The 22,823-nt window shown below is 34.1% G+C and overlaps 1 protein-coding gene across 1 annotated transcript in view; it reads right to left on the bottom strand.

Moving 5' to 3' along the window:
* Positions 1-22,823, bottom strand: part of CLTRN (collectrin, amino acid transport regulator) — a 74,093-nt gene that overhangs the window by 19,736 nt on the left and 31,534 nt on the right. The window contains exon 4 of the mRNA XM_003765555.2: positions 2,896-3,009. Coding sequence (XP_003765603.1) covers positions 2,896-3,009 — 114 coding nt within the window. The remainder of the gene's footprint in view (positions 1-2,895; positions 3,010-22,823) is intronic.

Raw genomic sequence — 22,823 nt, 5'->3', positions numbered from 1 at the left:
TTTCCAGGAATTAACACTGTGCCTGACCCACAGTAAGTACTTAATAAATGCTTGTTGACTAACTTATTGTTAGATGACTGATCCTTTCATCCTCCAACATTGACCTCATAACTTTGAAGGGAAGCTACTAGACCAGTAGAAGATAATGCACCCAGCATTGAGCAGAAACACATATTCCAGACAGCCATGAATAGATAGAGACAGGTACTGAAGGAGGAAACACCTTCAAAGCGTGACCCTAGGCAGTAGAGAAGAAAATCACATTAGGGAGAAAGACACACTCAGAAATTCAGCAGTGATGCTATATTCAAGGGAACTGAGTAAAAACTCTGCAAAGAAAGAAGCTACTTCCAGACCTTCTAGCACCAAGAGTTGTATCTCAGGAGATCATACATGTCTTATATTTCTGTCTCATAACTATAGTATTTGAAATTTTTTCCACTCATCCCATGGATGCAATGTGTACTTGTGGAGAGTGAATCCTGGGGATGAGGATGTTTTGTTACTTTGTCATTTGAGTATATGTCTTTGCTAAATGCTCAACTGATCTATGGCTGATTGCTAATGGGAAGAAGTGAGGGGGGAGGGGAGCTACAGGAAGCCCTAATATAATATCCTCTTAAGATATGAACTGTTATAATAAAAGGGCAGGTAAATGGCACAGTGGAAAAGAGTGCCTGGTCTGGAATCAGTAAGATTCCTCTTTCTGAGTTCAGATCTGATCTGAGACACTTAATTAACTGTATGATCCTGGGCAAGCCCCTTAATACTCTTTGTCTTAGTTTCCTCATCTGATCTGGAAAAGGGAATGGCAAACCATTCTAGAATCTTTGTCCAGAAAGCCCTAAGTGTCTAGTCCATCATAACTGCTAAATAAATCTTAATTATTATTTTTATTAAAAGATGATGCATCTTTAGTAGGTTCCTGAGAATTTTGATGAATTAATGTGCTAAAATGGAAATGGTGCAGCATTTGAAGACAGAGTTCCTGAGTTCAAGTCCCTGCTCTTTTGCTTATTGCCTAATGAAATATAGGAGAGTTACTTAATCTCTCTGGACCTCATTATTTTCACCTATAAAGTAATGAGCTTGGCTTGATGACTTAAGGGGCTTTCTAGTTTTATAAATTTGATCCTATGTAGCCTCAGCCCCCAGTCCTTGTTCCATATGTTTACTTCTCTAATTTTGAACAGATAGAGGCTTTGTTAGGCTTAGTGCTTGATTCTATAATATCCAGCCCAGGCTATCTTACCAGGGTATCATCATCTTCTTATCTTTCCCATTGCACTTATTGCTTTGTGACTGAAACCAATAACCCTGAAATGTGCAATCCTAAGTTGGCTCAACTAGTCAGATGACCCAGCCACAGTTATACTAAACATTTTCATTAAATTTTAATTCAAAAAGTGAATATTTTGCTACATCACAGCATATACTACACATTATGGAGTAAAAATTCTACATGAAGATGGATATCAGAAGTTGGAGGCCTAGAAAAAATTGTTAAAACATTAAATATGTAAATATGAAGTAAATACTGTTTATTAAACGTCATGATGAGAGAGTAAAAGAAAACTCTAATTTTCAGTTGTTTTTCAGTTATATACTGAATTCTCTATGACCTTTTTTAGATTTTCTTGGGGAAAGATACTGCAGTGGTTTGCCATTTCCTGCATTTTATAAATGAGGAAAGCAAGACAAATTAAGTTATGTGGCTTGCCCAGAGCCATATCGCTAGTTAAGTTTATGAGGTCAAATTTGAACTCAGATCTTCCTGACTACACTCTATCCATCGTGATACTTACCTACTTATTGTTTCAAATAGCTGCCAAGTTGGGGGTGGGGGGGTGGGAAGGGGAAGGGAGGAATTCCAATAGTAGAACTATACATTAATAAATTCATAGCTTAGGACAAAAAAAATCACTTCATACTTAGTCATGCAGGAATAGTCCTACATTGACTTAGAAAGATAGAATGAGGCTAACAACTTTGCACAATTCTGCCTCACTTAAATCCAGTTTACACACATGTCAAAGATGGCACCTAGGATGGCATTTGTCTTCTTTGAAAATGAAGGACAAACAACAACTACAATTACAACATGTGCTTTTGTTCTTTGTTCTATAATCTGACTTCTTATTTCTTTAGCTATTAGTCTGTTATCCCTTAGAATGTATGTGATTTAACTCTGCATGGTTGCTAAGAATCATTGTTGTTGGTTTTTTTTAGTGTGAGAATTATTTATTTATTCATTTATTTATTGTAGAAAGTCAAAAGTAGTGTTTCTTAATAGACTATATCATGCCTTAAAATGGGGGAGGGCAGAGTAAGGTCATGTCTAACAATTACAGTTAACAGGATGCAATTCTTTTTTTTAAATTTTATTTTTTATTATAGCTTTTTATTTACAAGATCTATGCATGGGTAATTGTTCAACACTGACCCTCCCAAAACCTTCTGTTCCCACTTTTCCCCTCTTTCCCCCCACCCCCTCCCCTAGATGGCAGATAGTCCCATACATGTTAAATATGTTAAAGTATATGTTAAATACAATATGTGTATACATATTTATACAGTTATCTTGTTGCACAGGAAAGATCAGATTTAGAAAGAAGGTAAAAATAACCTGGAAAGAAAAAAACAAAAATGCAAGCAAACAGTAACAGAAAGAGTGGAAATGTTATGTTGTGGTCCTACTCATTTCCCAGTGTTCTTTCTCTGGGTATAGCTGGTTCTAATAGGATGCAATTCTTGATCTCCTCCCACTTATATAAGGGAGGAAAAGAACAGAATGGACTTATTTGGCATGTATATAAATAAATTTTAGATAAATTAACATGTTTGTTCACCAAAGAAAAATAGGTTTAGAAGAAAATAAAATGGAGTGATAATTACCTTATGGCTCTCTGCACTTCATCTGCAGGAAGTGTCTGATTTGTAGAAGGGTCTGTAACTACAAACCAGAATGACACTCGTTTTGTAACATTGCAAAGCAAGATGTTGGAAATTCTGCAAATGTTGGAGGAAAAAGAGAGAAAATGCATTATTATTAAGACAGTTGTTTATGGCATTAGGTAGCATATCTTATGCTGCTATTACCAGTCTCCAATAATTATAATGAATGAAAACTCATTTAGGTACAATAGGAATCCCCCTTCCCCCCAAAAAATTTAGCAACAACAAGTACAGTCTCTGGTCTCAAAGAGCTCACATTCTAATATGGAAAGATCTGGAGGTTCATAGGACACAGTGCAGGGAAAATGATAAGATCACTTGTCAGGAAGGCTTCAGAACAATTCACTATTTTAAAATACTTGTGATATCATTGGTGTGAGAACCTTTAAGGTCTCAAACCCCCTATTCCTTTCTATACATACATACACTTTTTGAGACTATCTCCAAGAGAAGATGTGGACAAAAAGAATTCATCACCTCTTGGTCAATTTAGCTAGTTTGGTCAATAGACAATAGCCATGCCACTTGTAGTCAGGCTTGTGTCCAGTATAAGAATTTGTTTTGTCATAGCTGTTAAGCATCCAGCCAATGAGAAACTTATATGTTTCTTAGGTATGACAGAAAATCTCTTACTTTTATTCAGCTCATCAAATCCTTACCTAAGATATGAGGAGGTTCCAATTTCTGCCAGAGGAATCTCCATAGCAACAAAATCACAGATTTCTTTTTGAAGTGTTGAAATAAATAATAGAGAAGAAAAAAGATCTTCCAAAAACTTGCCAGATAACCTAAGCTAACTCTTAGAACCTTAGCTCAGTACTTTTGACTTGCCTTAGTCTGTATAAATTAGTACTGTTCTTTTTTGTTCACTTAGTTCAGTTGTGGCCAACTCTTTGTAACTCCATTGTAGGTTTTCTTGGCAAAAATACTGAAATGGTTTGCCATTTCCTCCTCCAGCTCATTTTACAGATGAGGAAACTCAGGCAGTGTTAAGGGACTTGTCCAGAGTTACACAGTGTATGAGTGTGTAATAAGTGTATGAGACCAGATTTGAAATCAGGAACATAAATCTTCCTGCCTTAAAGGACTTGCTCAGGTAGCTAGTATCTTAAGCAAAATTTGAATCCAGGTCTCCCTGGTAAATCTGTTGGCATTCATTTACACAGTTTTCATGAGGATTCAATAAGACAATATACACAAGGCATTTTTTAAAACTTAAGACCCTGTATGGGTAAGATTATTGACTGATGGGGAAGGGAACATGAAAAGATATACAGAGACAAGAAAGCATAGAATAATAACTGGAAATGCCAGTAGTCATTTCAGATGATAAGTATACATTATTGATATGTCAGCCTCTAGGAACAACACAAGCAGCACAATTGATCGATTTTTATCAAAATGGCGGTCCCATCTAGACAAAAAACCCTGGAGTGTAATTTTGAAGGAAAAAAAATTGCTCTCACATCTCCTCAGCATAGGTCTCTATTCCCTAGGGATCTGGGATTGGGATGGATGAGCAGATAATATATTGGTGTAGTAAGAGCACTAGATCTGGGAGTCAGAATTCAAGGGATTTTGATCCCAGCTCTGATACTTACTCCCAATTTCCATTATGTAACCTCTGTGCTCCTCATCTATAAATGAAGGGACAAGTCTAGATCAGAAGTTCTTAATCTTTTTTTATGTCATGGAACCCTTCTGCTGGAGCCTATGGAACCCTCCTAAGAACAGTGTTATTTTTGTTTGTTTGTTTTAAAATTTACCTTTTAAAAAATTAAACTCTTTAATTTTCAAAACATATGCATAGAAAATTTTCAACATTCATCCTTGTGTTCCAAAAATTTTCCCCTCCCATTCTCCTACCCTCTCCCCTATGTGGCAAGTAATCCAACATATGTTAAAATGTGCAATTCTTCTATACATCTACAATTATCTTGCTGCACATGAAAAATCAAATCAAAAAGAAAAAAATGAGAAAGAAAACAAAATGCAAGCAAACAACAATAAAAAGAAGGAAAAGATACTATGTTGTGATCCACACTCAGTCCCCACAGTCCTCTCTCTGGCTGCAGAGAGGTCTCTTCATCATAAGACCACTGGAACTGGCCTGAATAACCTCACAATTGAAAAGAGCCATGTCTGTCAGAATTGATCAAGCAATGTTTTTAAATGCATAAAACAAAATACGTAGATTATATTCTAGGAATCTTGGGAGCACAATATTTATCTACAGTACGATTCAATATGTTAAAATCAATATTACATGTAGATAGAGCACCAGTCTTGAAGTCAGGAGAATCTGAATTCAAATTCAACCTCTGAGACTTAATACTTCCTAGCTACGTAACCCTGGGCAATTCACTTAATCTCAATTGCCCCAGCAGAAAAAAAAAAAAAATAAGATTATAGGCCATCTCTTCCCCCATCAGATTCACAGATGCCTGAGATCTGCCCACAGCAATATTTAAGATCTCTTTTGACTATAAATTCCATTATATAACTTTATTTCCATAATTCTTCCTTGTCTATTTAATGTTGTTACTAACAACACATTATATTCTACATATGCTAAATATGCAAAACAAAATATATCATACACAACACACATTTCTTAAAAATCAACTCAATATAAAAAGAAAAATGATTTCGGTAGACACAATATAAAATCCCACCAGATGTGGCCTTCCCGAAAACAAGCAAAAGACTGATTGACAATAGTTATTAAAATAGGTTATTAAAATCTTAGAGATGAAAAGGATCTCTGAGATCATCTAATCCAAACTTCTAATATTCAGACATGGAAGTCAAGGCCCAGGGAAAAATAATAACTTGCATAGAGTCCCATTTTTTTGTCATTCAGTAATTTCAGTCCTGTCTGACTCTTTATGACCCCTTTTGGGGTTTTTTCTAGGCAAAAATAGTGCAGTGGTTTGCCATTTCTTCCTTCAGCTCATTTTACAAATGAGAAAATTTAGGCAAACAGTATTAAATGATTTGCCCAGGGAACACAGCTTGTAAATTAGTGAGGTCAGATTTGAATTCAGAGAACTCTTATTTGAACTCTGTCCATTATGCTACATGTTAGAGGTCTATTAGAGGAACAGGAATCTCCTTTAATGCTAATATTTTTTCTCTGTTGATAACTCTAATATATCCTGTATGTCATTGTTGGTCCATAGTTGTTTCATGCCATATAGATCACACCATCACACTATGAGCTCTTTTTTTTTTTCTTTCTTAGTATGTATTTACCACAGTACCTGGCACATATTGTTACTTACTGATTGATAGAATTTTAGAACTGATATAGATCTTAGAGATTATTCAGTCCAAAGCCCTTGTTTTTCAAATGATAAAGCTTCTTGTGAAGACAAATGCTTTACAGTCTTATAGTAGAAAAAATGTAACTCTAAACTATTTTCTCTCAAGCACAGAAGATGAAACATTTCTTCTCTGAAGAGAAGTGGAGGGGAGAATGGATGTCACAAGTACCAGATAGTTACTTATATTGGTGAGATGTTCTTGACTATTTCAAGAAATAGTTTCAGGGAACCTGTATGTGCATGAATGTTTGTGGTGGTCCTTTTTGTAGTGGGAAGAAACTAGAAACTGAGTGGATGCCCATCAATTGGAGAATGGCTGAATAAATTGTGGTATATGAATGTTATAGAATATTATTGTTCGGTAAGAAATGACCAACAGGATGATTTCAGAAAGGCCTGGAGAGATTTACATGAACTGATGCTGAGTGAAATGAGCAGGACCAGGAGATCATTATATACTTCAACAACAATATTATATGATGATCAAATCTGATGGACGTGGCCACCTTCAGCAATGAGATGAACCAAATCAGTTCCAATAGAGCAGTAATGAATTGAGCCAGCTACACCTAGGGAAAGAACTCTGGGAGATGACTAACAACCATTACATTGAATTCCCAATCCCTATATTTTTGTCTGCCTGCATTTTTGATTTCCTTCACTGACTAAAAGTACACTATTTCAAAGACCGATTCTTTTTGTACAGCAAAATAACTGTTAGAACATGTATACTTATATTGTATTTAATTTATACTTTAACATATTTAACATGTATTGGTCAACCTGCCACCTGGGGGAGGGGACGGGGGGGGGGGAAAGGAGGGGGAAAATTGGAACAAAAGGTTTGGCAATTGTCAATGCTGTGAAATTACCCATGCATATAACTTGTAAATAAAAAAGCTATAATAAAATGGAAAAAGAAAAAAAGAAATAGTTTCAGGAGTCTGAAACATGTATCATTTCTGAGGGAACAAAATTGCACCAGAGGAAAGAGAGTCAAGGAGACATTGAATAAAGGACAGCTTGAGGGCAAACTCAAAGCAGGAATGAAGCAGAGATTGGGAGATATTGCAGATGTGCATGCACAAACAGCTTCCACTATTTGCTTTTTAACTTTCGTTCTTTTATTTGATTCAGGTGCCAGTAAGAAGATAAGAGAGAAACTGTAGTGAGAAACAGAAATTCTTTGCCTGTCATATAACTGAGAAGCAACAGGTTCCCATAAGTTCCAGAGATCCAGAATAGTGCTGCAAAAAAGAACAGAGGAGAGAAAGATTGAACTGGTATCCTGAGAAAAGTCTCATTAGCAATAAAATGAAGAGTACTACCTTCTTCCTTTCTTGCACTCTCTGGTGACAGTCTTTGGGGCCTCATTTATTATCTTTAGGGCCCCTGAAAGCACAATCTTTTCCTGTAATCCCTCCAAAAGCTGCAGGTGCTAGAAGAATTTGGAATAATGCTCTGGGTACCACAGGAGGGGTAAAAACAACTAAAGAAGATCAGAGGAAGGCAACAACCAATTTGCTCCACAATGTAGCTCTTAACCACTTTTTTTCATTCTGGAATCATAGATTTAGAACTAGAAGGGACTTCAGAGGCCACTTTTTTTTTTTTTTTTTTTTTTATTGATGAGCAAACCAAGACATGTGTGTGTGTATGTGTGTGTGTGTGTGTGTGTGTGTGTGTACAAAATAAACGATATGTACAAAACATGAATTGTACAAAAAATTGAATTATAATACAAAATATAGCAGACTAATCAGACTTAATTTTCCAGATGTCAAGGATAAGTCCTAGAAATTTTCCCATAATTTATAAATTTCCTAATAATTTGGATTGGCATTTCACTTTTGTCAATACTGAATTTCGAACAGTGTCTAATATGAAGTATAAGTAAGTAGAGCTTGGCTAGTGAGTGAGGATTAGTTTAAGAGTTTTCAAGCTAAATGCCCACTGATGGGTGGACATACTAGACCCTTTAGAAAGAGGCACAAGGAGGCACGCTAAAATTTATTGGATGGTGGCTTGAGTGTAGCACCATCTGGTGGAAAAACCACATTTTACAAGAATTTGATGGTCAATGAATTAATTAAAACTATCTGTAAATTTGTGAAAAGCTGGCTAGGAGAGAACTTATGGGCTGCCATTGCCATTGTAATACCTAAAGAATCCCCTGAGACATCCACCACTATATCCTTAGCATGGACTATTTTCGTATTTATTAAAAAGGAGAGCTCTGGAGTGTGTGTCTGTGTATGGGGGGAGAAGATGGAGAAGAATATACAGGGAAATAATTGTAATTCTTAAACAAGACTTTAAATATAGTAAGAAAGCATATTGATTCCCAATATCACAAGTGCACATGCTTTGGGGATCAATGAGTGAGGAGAAGAAAATGGTTCTATTCACTTTTTTCTTTTTTTTTTAAAAGCTTTTTATTTTCAAAACATATGTATTGACAATTTTTCAACACTGACCCTTGCATAACCTTGTGTTTCAAATTTTTCCCTTCTTCCTTCCACCTCCTCCCCTAGATGGCAAGCAATCCAAGGTTCTATTCATTTTAAAGGAGAAAGGAGGAAATCAATGTATGGTTTTGCAAAAATGGAAAATGGAAATATGGCAAATAATATTAGCTTGTGGCTATTCCTGATACATAAACCACAGACGACACCCACTACTAAAACATACTACCTCAGTTGAAGGGAATATTATTGACAAACACTCTGGAGGGATAAGACTATATACCCCATACACAGCTAAAACTAGAACACTATTTATTCTTTTTCTTCCTCTGAAGATTATTCAAGCACAATATATTTATTCTTTATTTTAATGACAAAGAATACCTTCTCTTATTAGTTTAATTTCAGTTTTATGCCCTCTTAAAATTATTTTTCTTAAAAACTAAAGTATCTGGTTTTATTATCATGTAGAATGTTAAATTTTCTTCCTCCAAGAACCATTTTCTCTGATATTGCTCCATAATGATTTCTATGGGTAGAATTAGTTGAACTTAGCTCAATTTAGAAAAATTCCTAAGAGGCCTTACAATGTAATACAAGGCTATATCTATGCAGGTGAAAGGAATTGGAGAGTAAAGGAAATTAGCTAGATGATTCAGGTAAAATATCACCTAAGAAATTGCAGAAAATATTTGGGATTTGTAACAAGGGTAGGACTGGAGTATATCTTATGGAGCATGTATTAAGCTTTCCTGAATGTTTATTATTGGCTACATTTACTGTTTTAGCACTGAAGGACTCGGGAAATTTCAGAAGATAGTGGATCCTTTGATCCCATAATGAAAAGTGTCTGTATCAGACACTCTTCACTAAACCAGGTGGAAAAAAACACTTAGTACACCCTGAAGAGAGTATCCCCAGCCTCTAGCTTTTTCTCTCACTTCAAAGTTTCTTTTCATTTGTCTAATAATATTTGTTTATTATCAATTTCTTACCTTAGATAATTTATCATCATTTTATTCTATCTTGAATTAATAAATTTTCCTTCAATGAAGGATTTACCCACCTCTGTATAGCTATTTGATCTGCATAGAAGGAGCAAGCAAGACATATGTGCTCTTGATTTGAGTTGGCAGTATGATCAATGTAGGGGGAAGGGCACAGGCCCTTCCACCTCCCACCTTTTCCAAGACAGTCCTGACAGAGATCTCAAATTGGAAGAGAGGGTTATAATTTAGAATTACTCCCTCTAAGATACAGTGAATGAGTAGGCCATCCTTCTTTCCTCAGCGGTTAATCTTTTGATGCAAATTATATAATTATTCCAACCACATAGAACAAAAAAGCAAAACTGAATAATGCATAATTATAATAGTTAACCTTAGTCCTAAAGAAGAATTGAACAAATGTACTTACTTCCATGTTTTATAGAAGTTTTATGGTGTTAAACATTGCATATATAGTTATATATAGTGAATGTGTTATTTGGTTTTGCTAAACTGCTTTTTTTTTAAACTTAAAAAAGTCTTTGTTACAAAGATAGTTCATTGGTAGAAAAGAGACTGATTCAGAAATGAAAGTATATAAAAACTGAAGACATCAATAAAAATAAGATTAAAATGTTAAAACTTGTTAAAACTTATGTTACTGCTTTATATTACAGATTAATTGCAACGAGTTGCAACTTATTTAGCATGTTTTAATAAGGCCATTAACTGAAGAAGAGAAGTTATTAATTTCTTTTTTTTTTTTTATTTAATAGCCTTTTATTTACAGGATATATACATGGGTAACTTTACAGCATTAACAATTGCCAAACCTCTTGTTCCAATTTTTCACCTCTTACCCCCCCCCACCCCCTCCCCTAAATGGCAGGATGACCAGTAGATGTTAAATATATTAAAATATAGAAGTTATTAATTTCTTCTGCAAATAAAATAAGAATATTTTACATACACACAAAAACACAACAATTCTTTAAATGGTTCTAAGGCTATAGAAAATATTCAAATTAAGTAGAACTTTGGAAGGAAGTTGTTTTATCTGGATATGTAGTGTAGTAAAAGAAGTCTGGGAATAGCCATCAGGAAAATAGCCAGTAATATTCCCTAGGACTCTGCACATTATTATTTCTCCCTGGGCTTTGATTTCTATGTCTGAATACTAAAAGTTTGGATTGTATGATCTCAGAGCTCCTTTTCATTTCTAAAATTCTAACATCCTATTTTAATAACTAATATCAATCAGTCTTTTGCTCATTTGGGGGCATTATATAATATCTAGAAAAGCCATTTTTCTTTTTTATTCTGAGTTGGTTTTTAAGAAGTGTATGTATGATGTACTTTGTTTTGCATGTTTAGCATATATATAATATATCTTCTAAGTTTCCATAATTCTTTCCTGTCTATTTAATGTTGTTACTAACACCACAGTATACTCTAAATAAACCTAATTTCTAGGCTTCCCATTACTACTATGACAGCTATTTATTTTAAATAAATGGTTTGAAAGAAGAGAATGAATTATAGCACAAGATGGTTTGGACAGAGTAGTAAAATGAACATTCAAGAACAACCTTAAATGGAGCAATGAATTACTTTGCGATGTTGACTTGATTTGTTACCTTAATAATAAGCTAATGGATGTGAAAGTCCTTTGAAAAGTAAAAAGAGACATAAGCTACTAGCGTCCCTTCTTTGTTTGTCTTAAAAGATAGTTGACCAGGGTATGTGTAATACTTACAATTTTGGACCTGGAATCAAGAAGACTTAAGTAAGTCACTCTGACGTAAGCAAGAGACCTAAATTCTCTTAATCTCAGATAGCTAAGACTGAATTATTGATACATTGCAATAAATGAGAAACTTCTCACACCACTGTATTATGTATAGGATAGCAAGTTTTTTTTTTTTTTTTTTTTTTTTAATTTCAGTGTTTTCTCTACTTCAAAGCCAGTCTTATAAAAATACACCCAAAAAAAATACCTCCAAAAAATTGTCTTGTTCTATCGCCACTATTTCCCTACTCCATTACAAACTTTTTAGGTTTGTGTAGTTAGCTACTTTGGGGGAAAACAAGGGGAAGTGAAGTAGAGGTAGATTTCAGCTACTTTGGCCTTGTGTAAATCAAAATATCATAACTACTAAATCAATATATCATTTCTACTAGAAATTTTTTTTTTCCCATCTATAACACATGGATCTCTGCTGGCCTAGAAATAATCATATTGCTTATATTTCACTGACTCAAAGACATTGTTCCCAAAATAATGAAAATCAATCCGTTCTGGATATATAGCAGATGAAAAACTAACAAAGAATACAGAATCAGGAATGACAAAACACACACACACATATACACACATTCACAGAAGAATTTAACTACACAGAAGGATGCATTTAACTATCCTGGGAAAGCTTCTTTTCTACATATATGCACACATATATACATATATATATATATATATCATAACCTCAGTAAAACTAAAAATTGAGAATCTGTATCAATAATTTTCACATTTTCTACCATATTTTTAAACATGCATCAGATGAAACATAATTCTTCAAAAAAAAGTTGTTGAGATTATTTTAATAGGAAAATATCATTAAAGCAATATCAATTTCTTAGGCCATTCCATTCATCCCCAAAATATGAAAATGTAATTTATCTTCTAGTATAAGAAGTGTTAGTCTAATACTCTAAGATTTGGCTCTCCTGCCATTTTATATATCTAGGAAGTTAAAAGAAGCATATCCATTCAAACCACCAAAAAAAAAAAATCCAATTATTATTTCTGGAAATCAAAAATAGCAGAGGACACTAAGATGTCTGTTGTACAAGGCTACTAATCTCTTTATCATGGATCAACACAAGGCTGTTCTTTCAATCACAAGACTTAGTAACACAAGGTCAAGCATATGACTAGGCAGAGGAAGAAATCTACTCAACTTCTTAACTCTGAAAGGATTATTTCGGATTAGGAAATTTTTTCACCATTCTTACTAAAAATCATGAGTTACTCTTGGGGAGTTAGTATTTTAAAAAATTTTGTGGATAAACCAGAGAGATTTGTAGAACTAAACTAAATTTAGATCTTTCACTGCAGTGTATCCTTTGATAACTTATTCCAATAAAAAAAATAATTTTGTTAGGAAGTTTTTCTTTATATCTCACCTAAATTTCTCAACAAATGATAAAGAACAACTAGTTACCATATTTTCCCCCCATATATAGTCTAGAAAAATCTCACATGACTAGCCCACTTCATTTGAATCTTCAGTTTTCTGGGATTCCTACCACTCCCCGTTCTTTATTTTTAAGGAAAGAAATATACTGATGGTAAAGCTTTATTTTTAAAGATTTATGCCTTTATTGTCTGTAAATAAATTAAGGCAAGAAATATGGATTAGCTCCTTCTCTATGCAACATACTGCATTAGACTCTGAGGATGCAAGTTGAGATAAAAAAACAAAACAAAACAAAACACAGATCTCATTCTTAATAATTCCATATGCTAAAATGGGAAAATAAGAAAAATGTAAGGAGTCAGAGTATAGTTGAAAATGGATACTTATAGAACTTTATAGAAATCATTAGTTTATTCTGAACATTGAGGGTTGTTATTTGTCTCAGAAAATGACAAATGCTCCTTTCTTCTTGTCCCAAATGAAGAAAGAAAGTTGAAATTTTTCCAGAGAAAAAACACGTGCAAGCTAAAGAATGCTAAAAGACTTGAGATTTGCTGTTTTTATGAATGAGAAAGATTGCATCAATTCCTCCACAACTGCTGCTGCCCTGACTGGGGAGGAAAATTGGAAAAGATTGGGTAACTGAACAATTCAGGGCCACTCAGAGTCATGATAGGACTGTCTGTTTGCTCAAAACTAGAATAATACTCCACTTCAGCCTTCTTCCTTCTTCTTTCGCCTCAAAGCTCATCTTGCATTATTAACCATCTATCTATATATTACTGATTTGTATGTATTTCATTTGCTCAAAGACAGCAGAGAGAGAGAGAGGCTGTACTCAGCTATACAGAAACCATTTTTAATTGCTGAATATTTTACCAGCCAGGGCTAAACCAGAGATTTTTATTGATATATATTCTTATACTTCTTAGAAGCAGGTAAAAGATTAAACAAACACATACCAAAATCAAACTGGACACAGAATGAGTTAGTAATATTCTGGTGACAGATACCAAAAGTGGTTTCATTCCCAAGGAGGTAAGAACCAAAGAATCCCTTCCAGTGCTCCTCTTCAGTCACAAAATTTCTACCACTAGACAGTTACATGCAAACAACATAATATAAATACAAATGGGTTAAGGTCTATGGCTGGGTCAGAGTATGTAACCAAACAAGTGACAGAAAGGATCACCAGTTAAAATAGATAATTTTAATTATGTAAAATTAAAAATATGTGAAAACAAAGCCAAAATTAGAAGGTAATGGGGGAGGGGAATCTTTGCAGAAGTTTTGCCTAAAAAGGGTTTTATTTCCAAGATATAGAAGGAATTAATTCAAATTGATAAAAATGGATCATTTCATGATTAATAAAGGATATGAATGACCAGTTGTCTTTTTAAAGAAATAATAATAGTTTTTTTTTCAAAATAATGCAAAGATAGTTTTCAACATTCACCCTTGCAAAACCTTGTCCCAAATTTTTCTCCTTCCCTCCTTCTCTCCCCCCCTTCTCCTAGACAGCAAGTAATCCTATGTAGGTTTAAACGTGTGCAGTTCTAATGAGCATTTTTTTAAGGAACAAATATAAACTATCACTCTGAAAATATGTTCTAAATCACTAATAGCAAACTAAAAATTAAAACAACTCTGAAGTTCTGCCTCATATTTATCAGATTGTCAGAGCTGGCCAATTCAGGAAAACTGGTACATTGATTCTGGAAAGAAATTTGGAATTCTACCCAAGAAGTTAATAAATTGTACAATTTATTATACATGCCATTTGACATCAGTGCCACTACAAAAAATATTTTAAATATTAATAATAAAATAGTAAATAAATTATAAAATAGAAAAATAATAAATATTTTAAAATAATAATAATAAATTAGTTTAAATACCACTATTGTCTAGATCCTAAAGAGATTAAAGAAAGAAAAAAAGGATCTACATTTACAAAAATATTTGTAAAAGTTCTTTTTTATAAAACTATTTGGAACTACTACTTTTTTTTTTTTTTAACAGTAACAAATGATACCAGTTGAGGAATGGCTATATGTCATGATATAAGAATATAACAGAATAGTATTATGCCATAAAAATTTATAAAAGGGACAATTTTGGTGAAACTTAGGAAGATTCAAATGAACTCCTGAAAAATGAAGAGGGTGGAATAGAGAGAACCATATATATATAAGAACAACATTACAAAAAAAAAAAAATCCAACCCTTAAGAACTCTGATTAACATAATCACCAATCATGATTCCAGAGAAATGATGAAAAAGCATACTACAAATTTCCTGATAGAGAGAATCATAAGACTTAGGATGCAGAATGAGATGTATAATTTTTAGACATGACCAAATGTGGGAATTGCCTATTAGAAGGATTTTTCATCTTCTTAATTTTCCAGTTGGGGTGGGGGATGGGTGAAAAGAAAAAATAAATAAACTTTTGTTCATGAGGGGAAAAAAAATTAACAAAAAAATAAAGAAATAGTCCAGATTATAAAAAACAACAGAGATCAGGAGAATAAGTCTTGGGAAAAAAGTCAACTAGATTTCCCTACTAAGCAGTCATAAATTATTTGAGAAAATCTTTTTAGTGGAGTGGTAAACAACAATACATCCTTTGTTGCCCTTACACAGTTAGGTGGTATAGTGGATCAAGCAGTGAGCTGAGAATTAAGAAGGCTCATCTTTATAAGTTCAAAGCTGGCCTTAGACATTTCCTAGTTGTGTGACTCTGGGGAAAAAGTCACTGGGAACCCTGTTTTCCACAGTTCCTCATGAGTTGGAGAAAGATTTGGCAAACCACTTCAGAATGTCTGCCAAGAAAACCCCAGAATGAGGTCATAGAGTCAGAACTCAGTAACAACAGGCTCTGTATTTCTTTGTCTTTTGGTGGATATAATTTTATAAGCAGTAGTATTTGATTTTGCAATGAAAAAGTCTCAAAGTTTATCTCCAATATCAGTATAATTTCTTTTACTTATTGACATGACTCTTTTTCTCTGTGTATACTGTACCTATGTTTGCTGTCCATGTGCATATTCATATGTGTGCATGTCAGTGGGCATGTGAGAGTGCATGTGCATGTTACATGTGTGTGTGAGAAATGAGGGGCTATCTATGCATTCACAAAATGCATCAATGTACTTGACTTGTGAAATGTCATCCCTTCCATATCCTTACCACTCTCCTGGAATCAGGCTCCCTAGAACCTGCACATGAGGAAGTTGGATGAGCCAAGAACATACTCTGTGTATGTGTCAGGCCATTACAAATATATGCATGTTTCAAGAAGAAATCGTAGTGTTTTTATCATACAAATATATTATTTCATTGCTTTATTTGAATTAACCCTGAAGATGAACCAGTATGAATCTCAATCATACAGAATTTAATTATGTTCAGTAACTATATATATATATATATATATGTTCAGTAATATAATAATTAAAGCTGGAAAGGCTATACATATGTATTAGAAAAGTTTTCAACAATGGCTTTCAATGTCAGTTAATCAGAAAATGCAACTAACTAACCATAACACCAAAACATTATGGTTCACCAAAGTTTTATTTTAAGAGCACCTAGATTTAAAAAAAAAATTTTTTTAAGCAGCATAGCCATTTTTTCCTCTAAGATAATAATTCAATATTTATAAATCGTAGTGTTTTTATCATACAAATATATTATTTCATTGCTTTATTTGAATTAACCCTGAAGATGAACCAGTATGAATCTCAATCATACAGAATTTAATTATGTTCAGTAACTATATATATATATATATGTTCAGTAATATAATAATTAAAGCTGGAAAGGCTATATTGTATTAGAAAAGTTTTCAACAATGGCTTTCAATGTCAGTTAATCAGAAAATGCAACTAACTAACCATAACACCAAAACATTATGGTTCACCAAAGTTTTATTTTAAGAGCACCTAGATTTAAAAAAAAATTTTTTTAAGCAGCATAGCCATTTTTTCCTCTAAGATAATAATCCAATATTTATTCATTATTAAGGAACTTAATGAGATCAGCAAAATGTCATATGCAAACAGTAGCATATGGAGAAACACACACACAGAAAGAGAAAAAGGGAGAGGGAGAGGGAGAAAGAGAGGGACAAGGACAGGGACAGGGACAGGGAAAAGGAAGAGAGGGAGAGGGAGAGAGACAAGGAGAAGAGGGACAGGGACAGGGAGGGGAGAAAAAAGGAGGGAGGGAGGAAGGGAGCTATTTACCCTGGAAAAAACAAGCAACTGAAGAATATGTATTGTTTCTGTTGCAGCTAGAAGAAAGACATCTTTTGGATAGACAGTTCAAAGGGACAAACAGCTGTGCCTGGAATTCATGGGAAGAGAATAGGCTGGGTTTCTGAAACAAACTAATTTTTTTGACACAAATATTTTTTATGTAGCTGTTTGTTATGGATTAGCACTATCTCTGAAGAATTCAAGTTTATCATTTGAAGGGAGAAGGGGAAACAGAGTAGGAATGAGTAGTCTGCTGTACCTAGAAAATAAGATGTTGTGAAGAAGAAATAGTGTAAAAAATGTCAAAAAAAAAAAAAAAAAAAAAAAGCATAGGAATGTGGTATGGAATATGGGCCATTTACTGGAAGGAGAGAGAAATAAATTGTAGATGGCTCAGCTTTACTGGTTTCCATGCATTGGACCCCAGAAGGTTGGATGGACAACCTCTTTATTTATGGAGAGCTACATTGGACCACCATAATGGATGAATACAATCTGTATTCAGTGAAATTCAAAAGAATTTATTGAGCATTTGTTATGTACCCAACCATTGTGCTAGGTGTTTATAATCTACTGGAGAGCAGCTAGGACTGAGCACTGGAAGATGAATCTTTCTGAGTTCAAATTCAGCTTCAAGACTTTTCTACTAACTAGTAAGACTGTTGGTAAATCACTTAATCCTGTTTGCTCCAGTTTTCTCAAAGAAATGGTAAACCAAGATCCATTCTCAGACTTCTACTAATTAGTATGATTCTGGGCCAGTCACTTAATATTGTTTGCTCCAGTTTTCTCAAGGAAATGGCAAACAGGATGTACCAAGAAAACCCCAAATGGGATCATAAAGTAGTAGAACACAAGTGAATAACAAGGAGGGAAAGGACTTATATAACAATTAACTTTATATAAAATAGATGAAGATAGTAGGGGGAGAACACTAACAGATATAGAGCTCTAGAAGAGATGGACTCTAAGCTGTGTTTTGAAGGAAGCTAAGGATTCTACAAGGGGAGAATGAAAAAGCAAAGTATTTCATTAATGGCAGAGCAGTTGTGCAAAGACATTGTGGTGAGAGATGGAAGATCATTTATAAAGAATAATTAGTAGTAATAGGACTGAGAATGCAGAAGAGAAAATAAAACACAATAAGACTGGGAAAGTAGGTTGGAACCATAACAAAACTTTTTAAAAGCCAAAGAGAGGTAGCTAGGTGGTACAGTGATGCAGTGGATAGAACACTGACCTTGGAGTCAGAACTCAAGTTCAAATATGACTTCAGATACATTCTAGCTGTGTAACTTAAAGCAAGTAAATTAACTCCTGTTGTCTCCAAAAAAAATATTTTTTTTTAAGCCAAATTGAATGGTTTGTGATATAAACTCCCAAAGAGTTCATTCTGTCCCCATTATCAATTTCATGGGATTGTTTTGTTAGCATATTTAAGACAGACTCAATCATCTCATTATTATGCATCATGCATCTACTTTGTGAATACAACATGCTTGGGAGTTTGTGCTCCATTAGGCTTCTCCTTGACTTCTCCTTAACTCCTCCCTAATTTCTCCCTAATTTGTCCCTTCCCTCCCCACTCTTCCCTCTAAATTTAAAAAGCCGTGTCACCAGAAGCACCTTGATTAATCATATATGATTTAACATTGCATAATTATATTTGATTTAGCCCATGAGCTGTTTCACATTAATAAATGGCATCCTTTGTGGCTGTGATAAATGTCATGTGTGAATTCATGACTAGGAAGAAAATAGGAGGAGGAGAAAAGGCTGGGTTTCTTAAACAAACTCTTATTTTTTCAATGCAAATATTTTCTTATGTGGCTGTTAGTCATGGATTAGCACAGTCTCTGAAGAATGTAAATTGATCACTCAAAGAGAGAAGGGGAAGCACAGAATAGAAATGAGTTGTGAACTGTTCCCTCATCTGAGTCCTTTGTGGATCTGAAATTTCTTCAATTTGTATTTTACATCGAAACATACTAAATCACTGAAGATTCTTGAGTAAAGAAAAAACATAGTCAGACCTATACTTTTGACATATTAATTTTTCTTTTGTGTTTGAGGATGAATTAGAGATGGAAAAGATTAGAAGCAAGGAGGTCAATTAGGAAGCGAATATTATAATTCAGGTGAAAAGTCACGGGATCTAAACTGGGGCAGTGGCTGTATAAACAGAGAGAAGAGGAGAAATACAAGAGAATGAACCAGACTAAACAACTGCATGATGATGGGAGGGTGAGCAAATATGAAAAATCAATTGTAAAGTTTTGAACCTGGGTAATTTAAAGGGATATGTTCACCAAGACAGAAAATAAGGACATTGTGGAACCGGAAGGATTTTTGAAAGAAGCTAATGACCTAAACTAATCTATTTATTTAGTGCTATACCAATCAGACTTCCAAGAAAATATTTTAATGATCTAGAAAAAATAACAACAAAATTCATATGGAATAATAAAAGGTCAAGAATCTCAAAAGAATTAATGAAAAAAAATCAAATGAAGGTGGCCTAGCTGTACCTGATCTAAAACTATATTATAAAGCAGCAGTCACCAAAACCATTTGGTATTGGCTAAGAAATAGATTAATTGATCAGTGGAACAGGTTAGGTTCACAAGACAGAATAGTCAACTATAGCAATTTAGTGTTTGACAAACCCAAAGATCCTCACTTTTGGGATAAGAATTCATTATTTGACAAAAACTGCTGGGATAACTGGAAATTAGAATGGCAGAAATTAGGCATGGACCCACACTTAACACTGTATACCAAGATAAGATCAAAATGGGTCCATGATTTAGACATAAAGAACGAGATTATAAACAAATTGGAGGAACATAGGATAGTTTATCTCTCAGACTTGTGGAAGAGGAAGAAATTTGTGACTAAAGACGAACTAGAGACCATTATTGATCACAAAATAGAAAATTTTGATTACATCAAATTAAAAAGCTTCTGTACAAACAAAACTAATGTAAACAAGATTAGAAGGGAAGCAACAAACTGGGAAAACATCTTCACAGTTAAAGGTTCTGATAAAGGCCTCATTTCCAAAATATATAGAGAGCTGACTCTAATTTATAAGAAACCAAGCCATTCTCCAATTGATAAATGGTCAAAGGATATGAACAGACAATTTTCAGATGATGAAATTGAAATCATTACCACTCATATGAAAGAGTGTTCCAAATCATTAATAATCAGAGAATTGCAAATTAAGACAACTCTGAGATACCACTACACACCTGTCAGATTGGCTAAGATGACAGGAAAAAATAATGATGATTGTTGGAGGGGATGTGGGAAAACTGGGACACTGATACATTGTTGGTGGAGCTGTGAACGAATCCAACCATTCTGGAGAGCAATGTGGAATTATGCCCAAAAAGTTATCAAACTCTGCATACCCTTTGATCCTGCAGTGTTTCTACTGGGCTTATACCCCAAGGAGATACTAAAGAAAGGAAAGGGACCTGTATGTGCCAAAATGTTTGTGGCAGCCCTGTTTGTAGTGGCTAGAAGCTGGAAACTGAGCGGATGCCCATCAATTGGAGAATGGTTGGGTAAATTGTGGTATATGAATGCTATGGAATATTATTGTTCTGTAAGAAACGACCAGCAAGATGAATACAGAGAAGCTTGGAGAGAATTACATGAACTGATGCTAAGTGAAATGAGCAGAACCAAGAGATCATTATATACGTCAACAACGATACTGTATGGAGATATAATCTGATGGAAGTGGATTTCTTTGACAAAGAGACCTAATTCAGTTTCAATTGATCAATGATGGACAGAAGCAGCTACACCCAAGAAAAAAACACTGGTAAATGAATGTAAACTGTTTGCATTTTTGTTTTCCTTCCTGGGTTATTTCTACCTTCTGAATCCAATTCTCCCTGTGCAACAAGAAAACTGTTTGGATCTGCACACATACATTGTATCTAGGATATACTAGGACATATTCCACATATATAGGACTGCTTGCCATCTAGGGGAGGGGGTGGAGGGTGGGAGGGAAAAATCGGAACAGAAGTGAGTGCAAGGGATAATGTTGTAAAAAAAAATTACCCTGGCATGGATTCTGTCAATAAAAAGTTACTATAATTAAAAAAAAAAAAAAAGAAAAAGAAAGAAGCTAATGAGTTCTATTTTGGACATATTGAAAGGAGCTAATGAGTTCTATTTTGGACATATTGCATTTGAATTGATTCTGGTGAGAGAAATCATTTGGATCCCTATTTTATTTCAATCCCGTATTAATCAATTTGATGGAATTGATAGAAAGTTCTATATATAAGGCCCCATGTGAGCTGCAGATTCTAAGTTCACTAGCTTAACTACAGGAAATTAATTAAAGACTCTCCATTCTTGTTTTGCCTTGTCTTTGGGACCAAGCCCAGTGCAACAGAGATCACAGCTATTGGAAAGTCCCACAAAATATTTTTGTACCTCCAGACTAATCATTTGTCCAATATTGTGAGCAACCTATAGAGCTGCATTTCATACAAGGGTAATGCCTTTAGAGAAAGGTCACATCGGCTGATCGAGTTAGTTGTATAAATCAAAATACTGAGCTGCTGAACTGATAATCACCCCCAAACAAGAAGTGAGTAAAAGGTAACTGCAAAAACTGAGTACACATGCTTAATGAGTTAATTAATATTAATTTCTTCTCCCCAAAGAAGAAGTTTTCTGCAATTTTTAAACATGGGTTTATGATGAATGAGGGGGAACATGTCAAGGGGGAACATGCTGTGGATGAATTAAGGAAATCTTTAATTTCATCATCCCAGCCAATTGGAGCAACAAAGAAGGGACCTTGCACTTGGCTTATTCCAATGTTGCTTCTACAAGAACTATAAATAAACCAACTAACTTCATATAATCCTGAGTTCTTTTTATCTTTGCAGCATATTTCTAACAAGAGGAGCAGGTAGCCATATTATGACCACTAACCATTTTATGATTACTTAGGTCACTTAACTGTGATAGTTTTACCCAAGTTATGACCCTGCTGATACTCATATTTTAATCTATGTATTATTATATGGTAACCAATGAAATCACTGTTTTATATTTATAACTATAACTATATAAGTATATATAGTTATATATACACATATAATAACATAATATAATATATATGTAATATAATATAACTATATAGTTATAACTATAACTACATAAAAGCATAACCTTAAGGGGAGATGAGGAAGATCTGAGGTCCACTTCATTAGAGGAGATCATGAACCCTTTAATAAAGTGCCATTGTATCAGATCTCTGCCTCAGTCTCTCTTATTGTAGGTGGGATAATTTTAATCCTCACACTGGACACTGACTGATGGAACTATCACTGATAACTGATGAAGAAGAACTATGCTCAGGAGAAAGGTAGTCTAAATATAACAAAATAAATACCTGATAAATTATGGCATTTTAAGACTTACAAAGTGCATTACATTTTCAACAACCTTATGTATTAAGGATTACAGATATATAGAGAGCTCTCGTCTAGAGATGATAATTGAACTCTTGGGAGCTAATGAGGTCAATGAGAGAGACAAGATGTACAAGACGAGGGGTATAAGATTTAAGTGATGTATTAGAGAAGATTG

This window comes from Sarcophilus harrisii, chromosome 3 (assembly GCF_902635505.1).
Source record: "Sarcophilus harrisii chromosome 3, mSarHar1.11, whole genome shotgun sequence".
NCBI lineage: Eukaryota > Metazoa > Chordata > Mammalia > Dasyuromorphia > Dasyuridae > Sarcophilus > Sarcophilus harrisii.
This window is presented reverse-complemented; position numbering and strand designations above follow the sequence as displayed.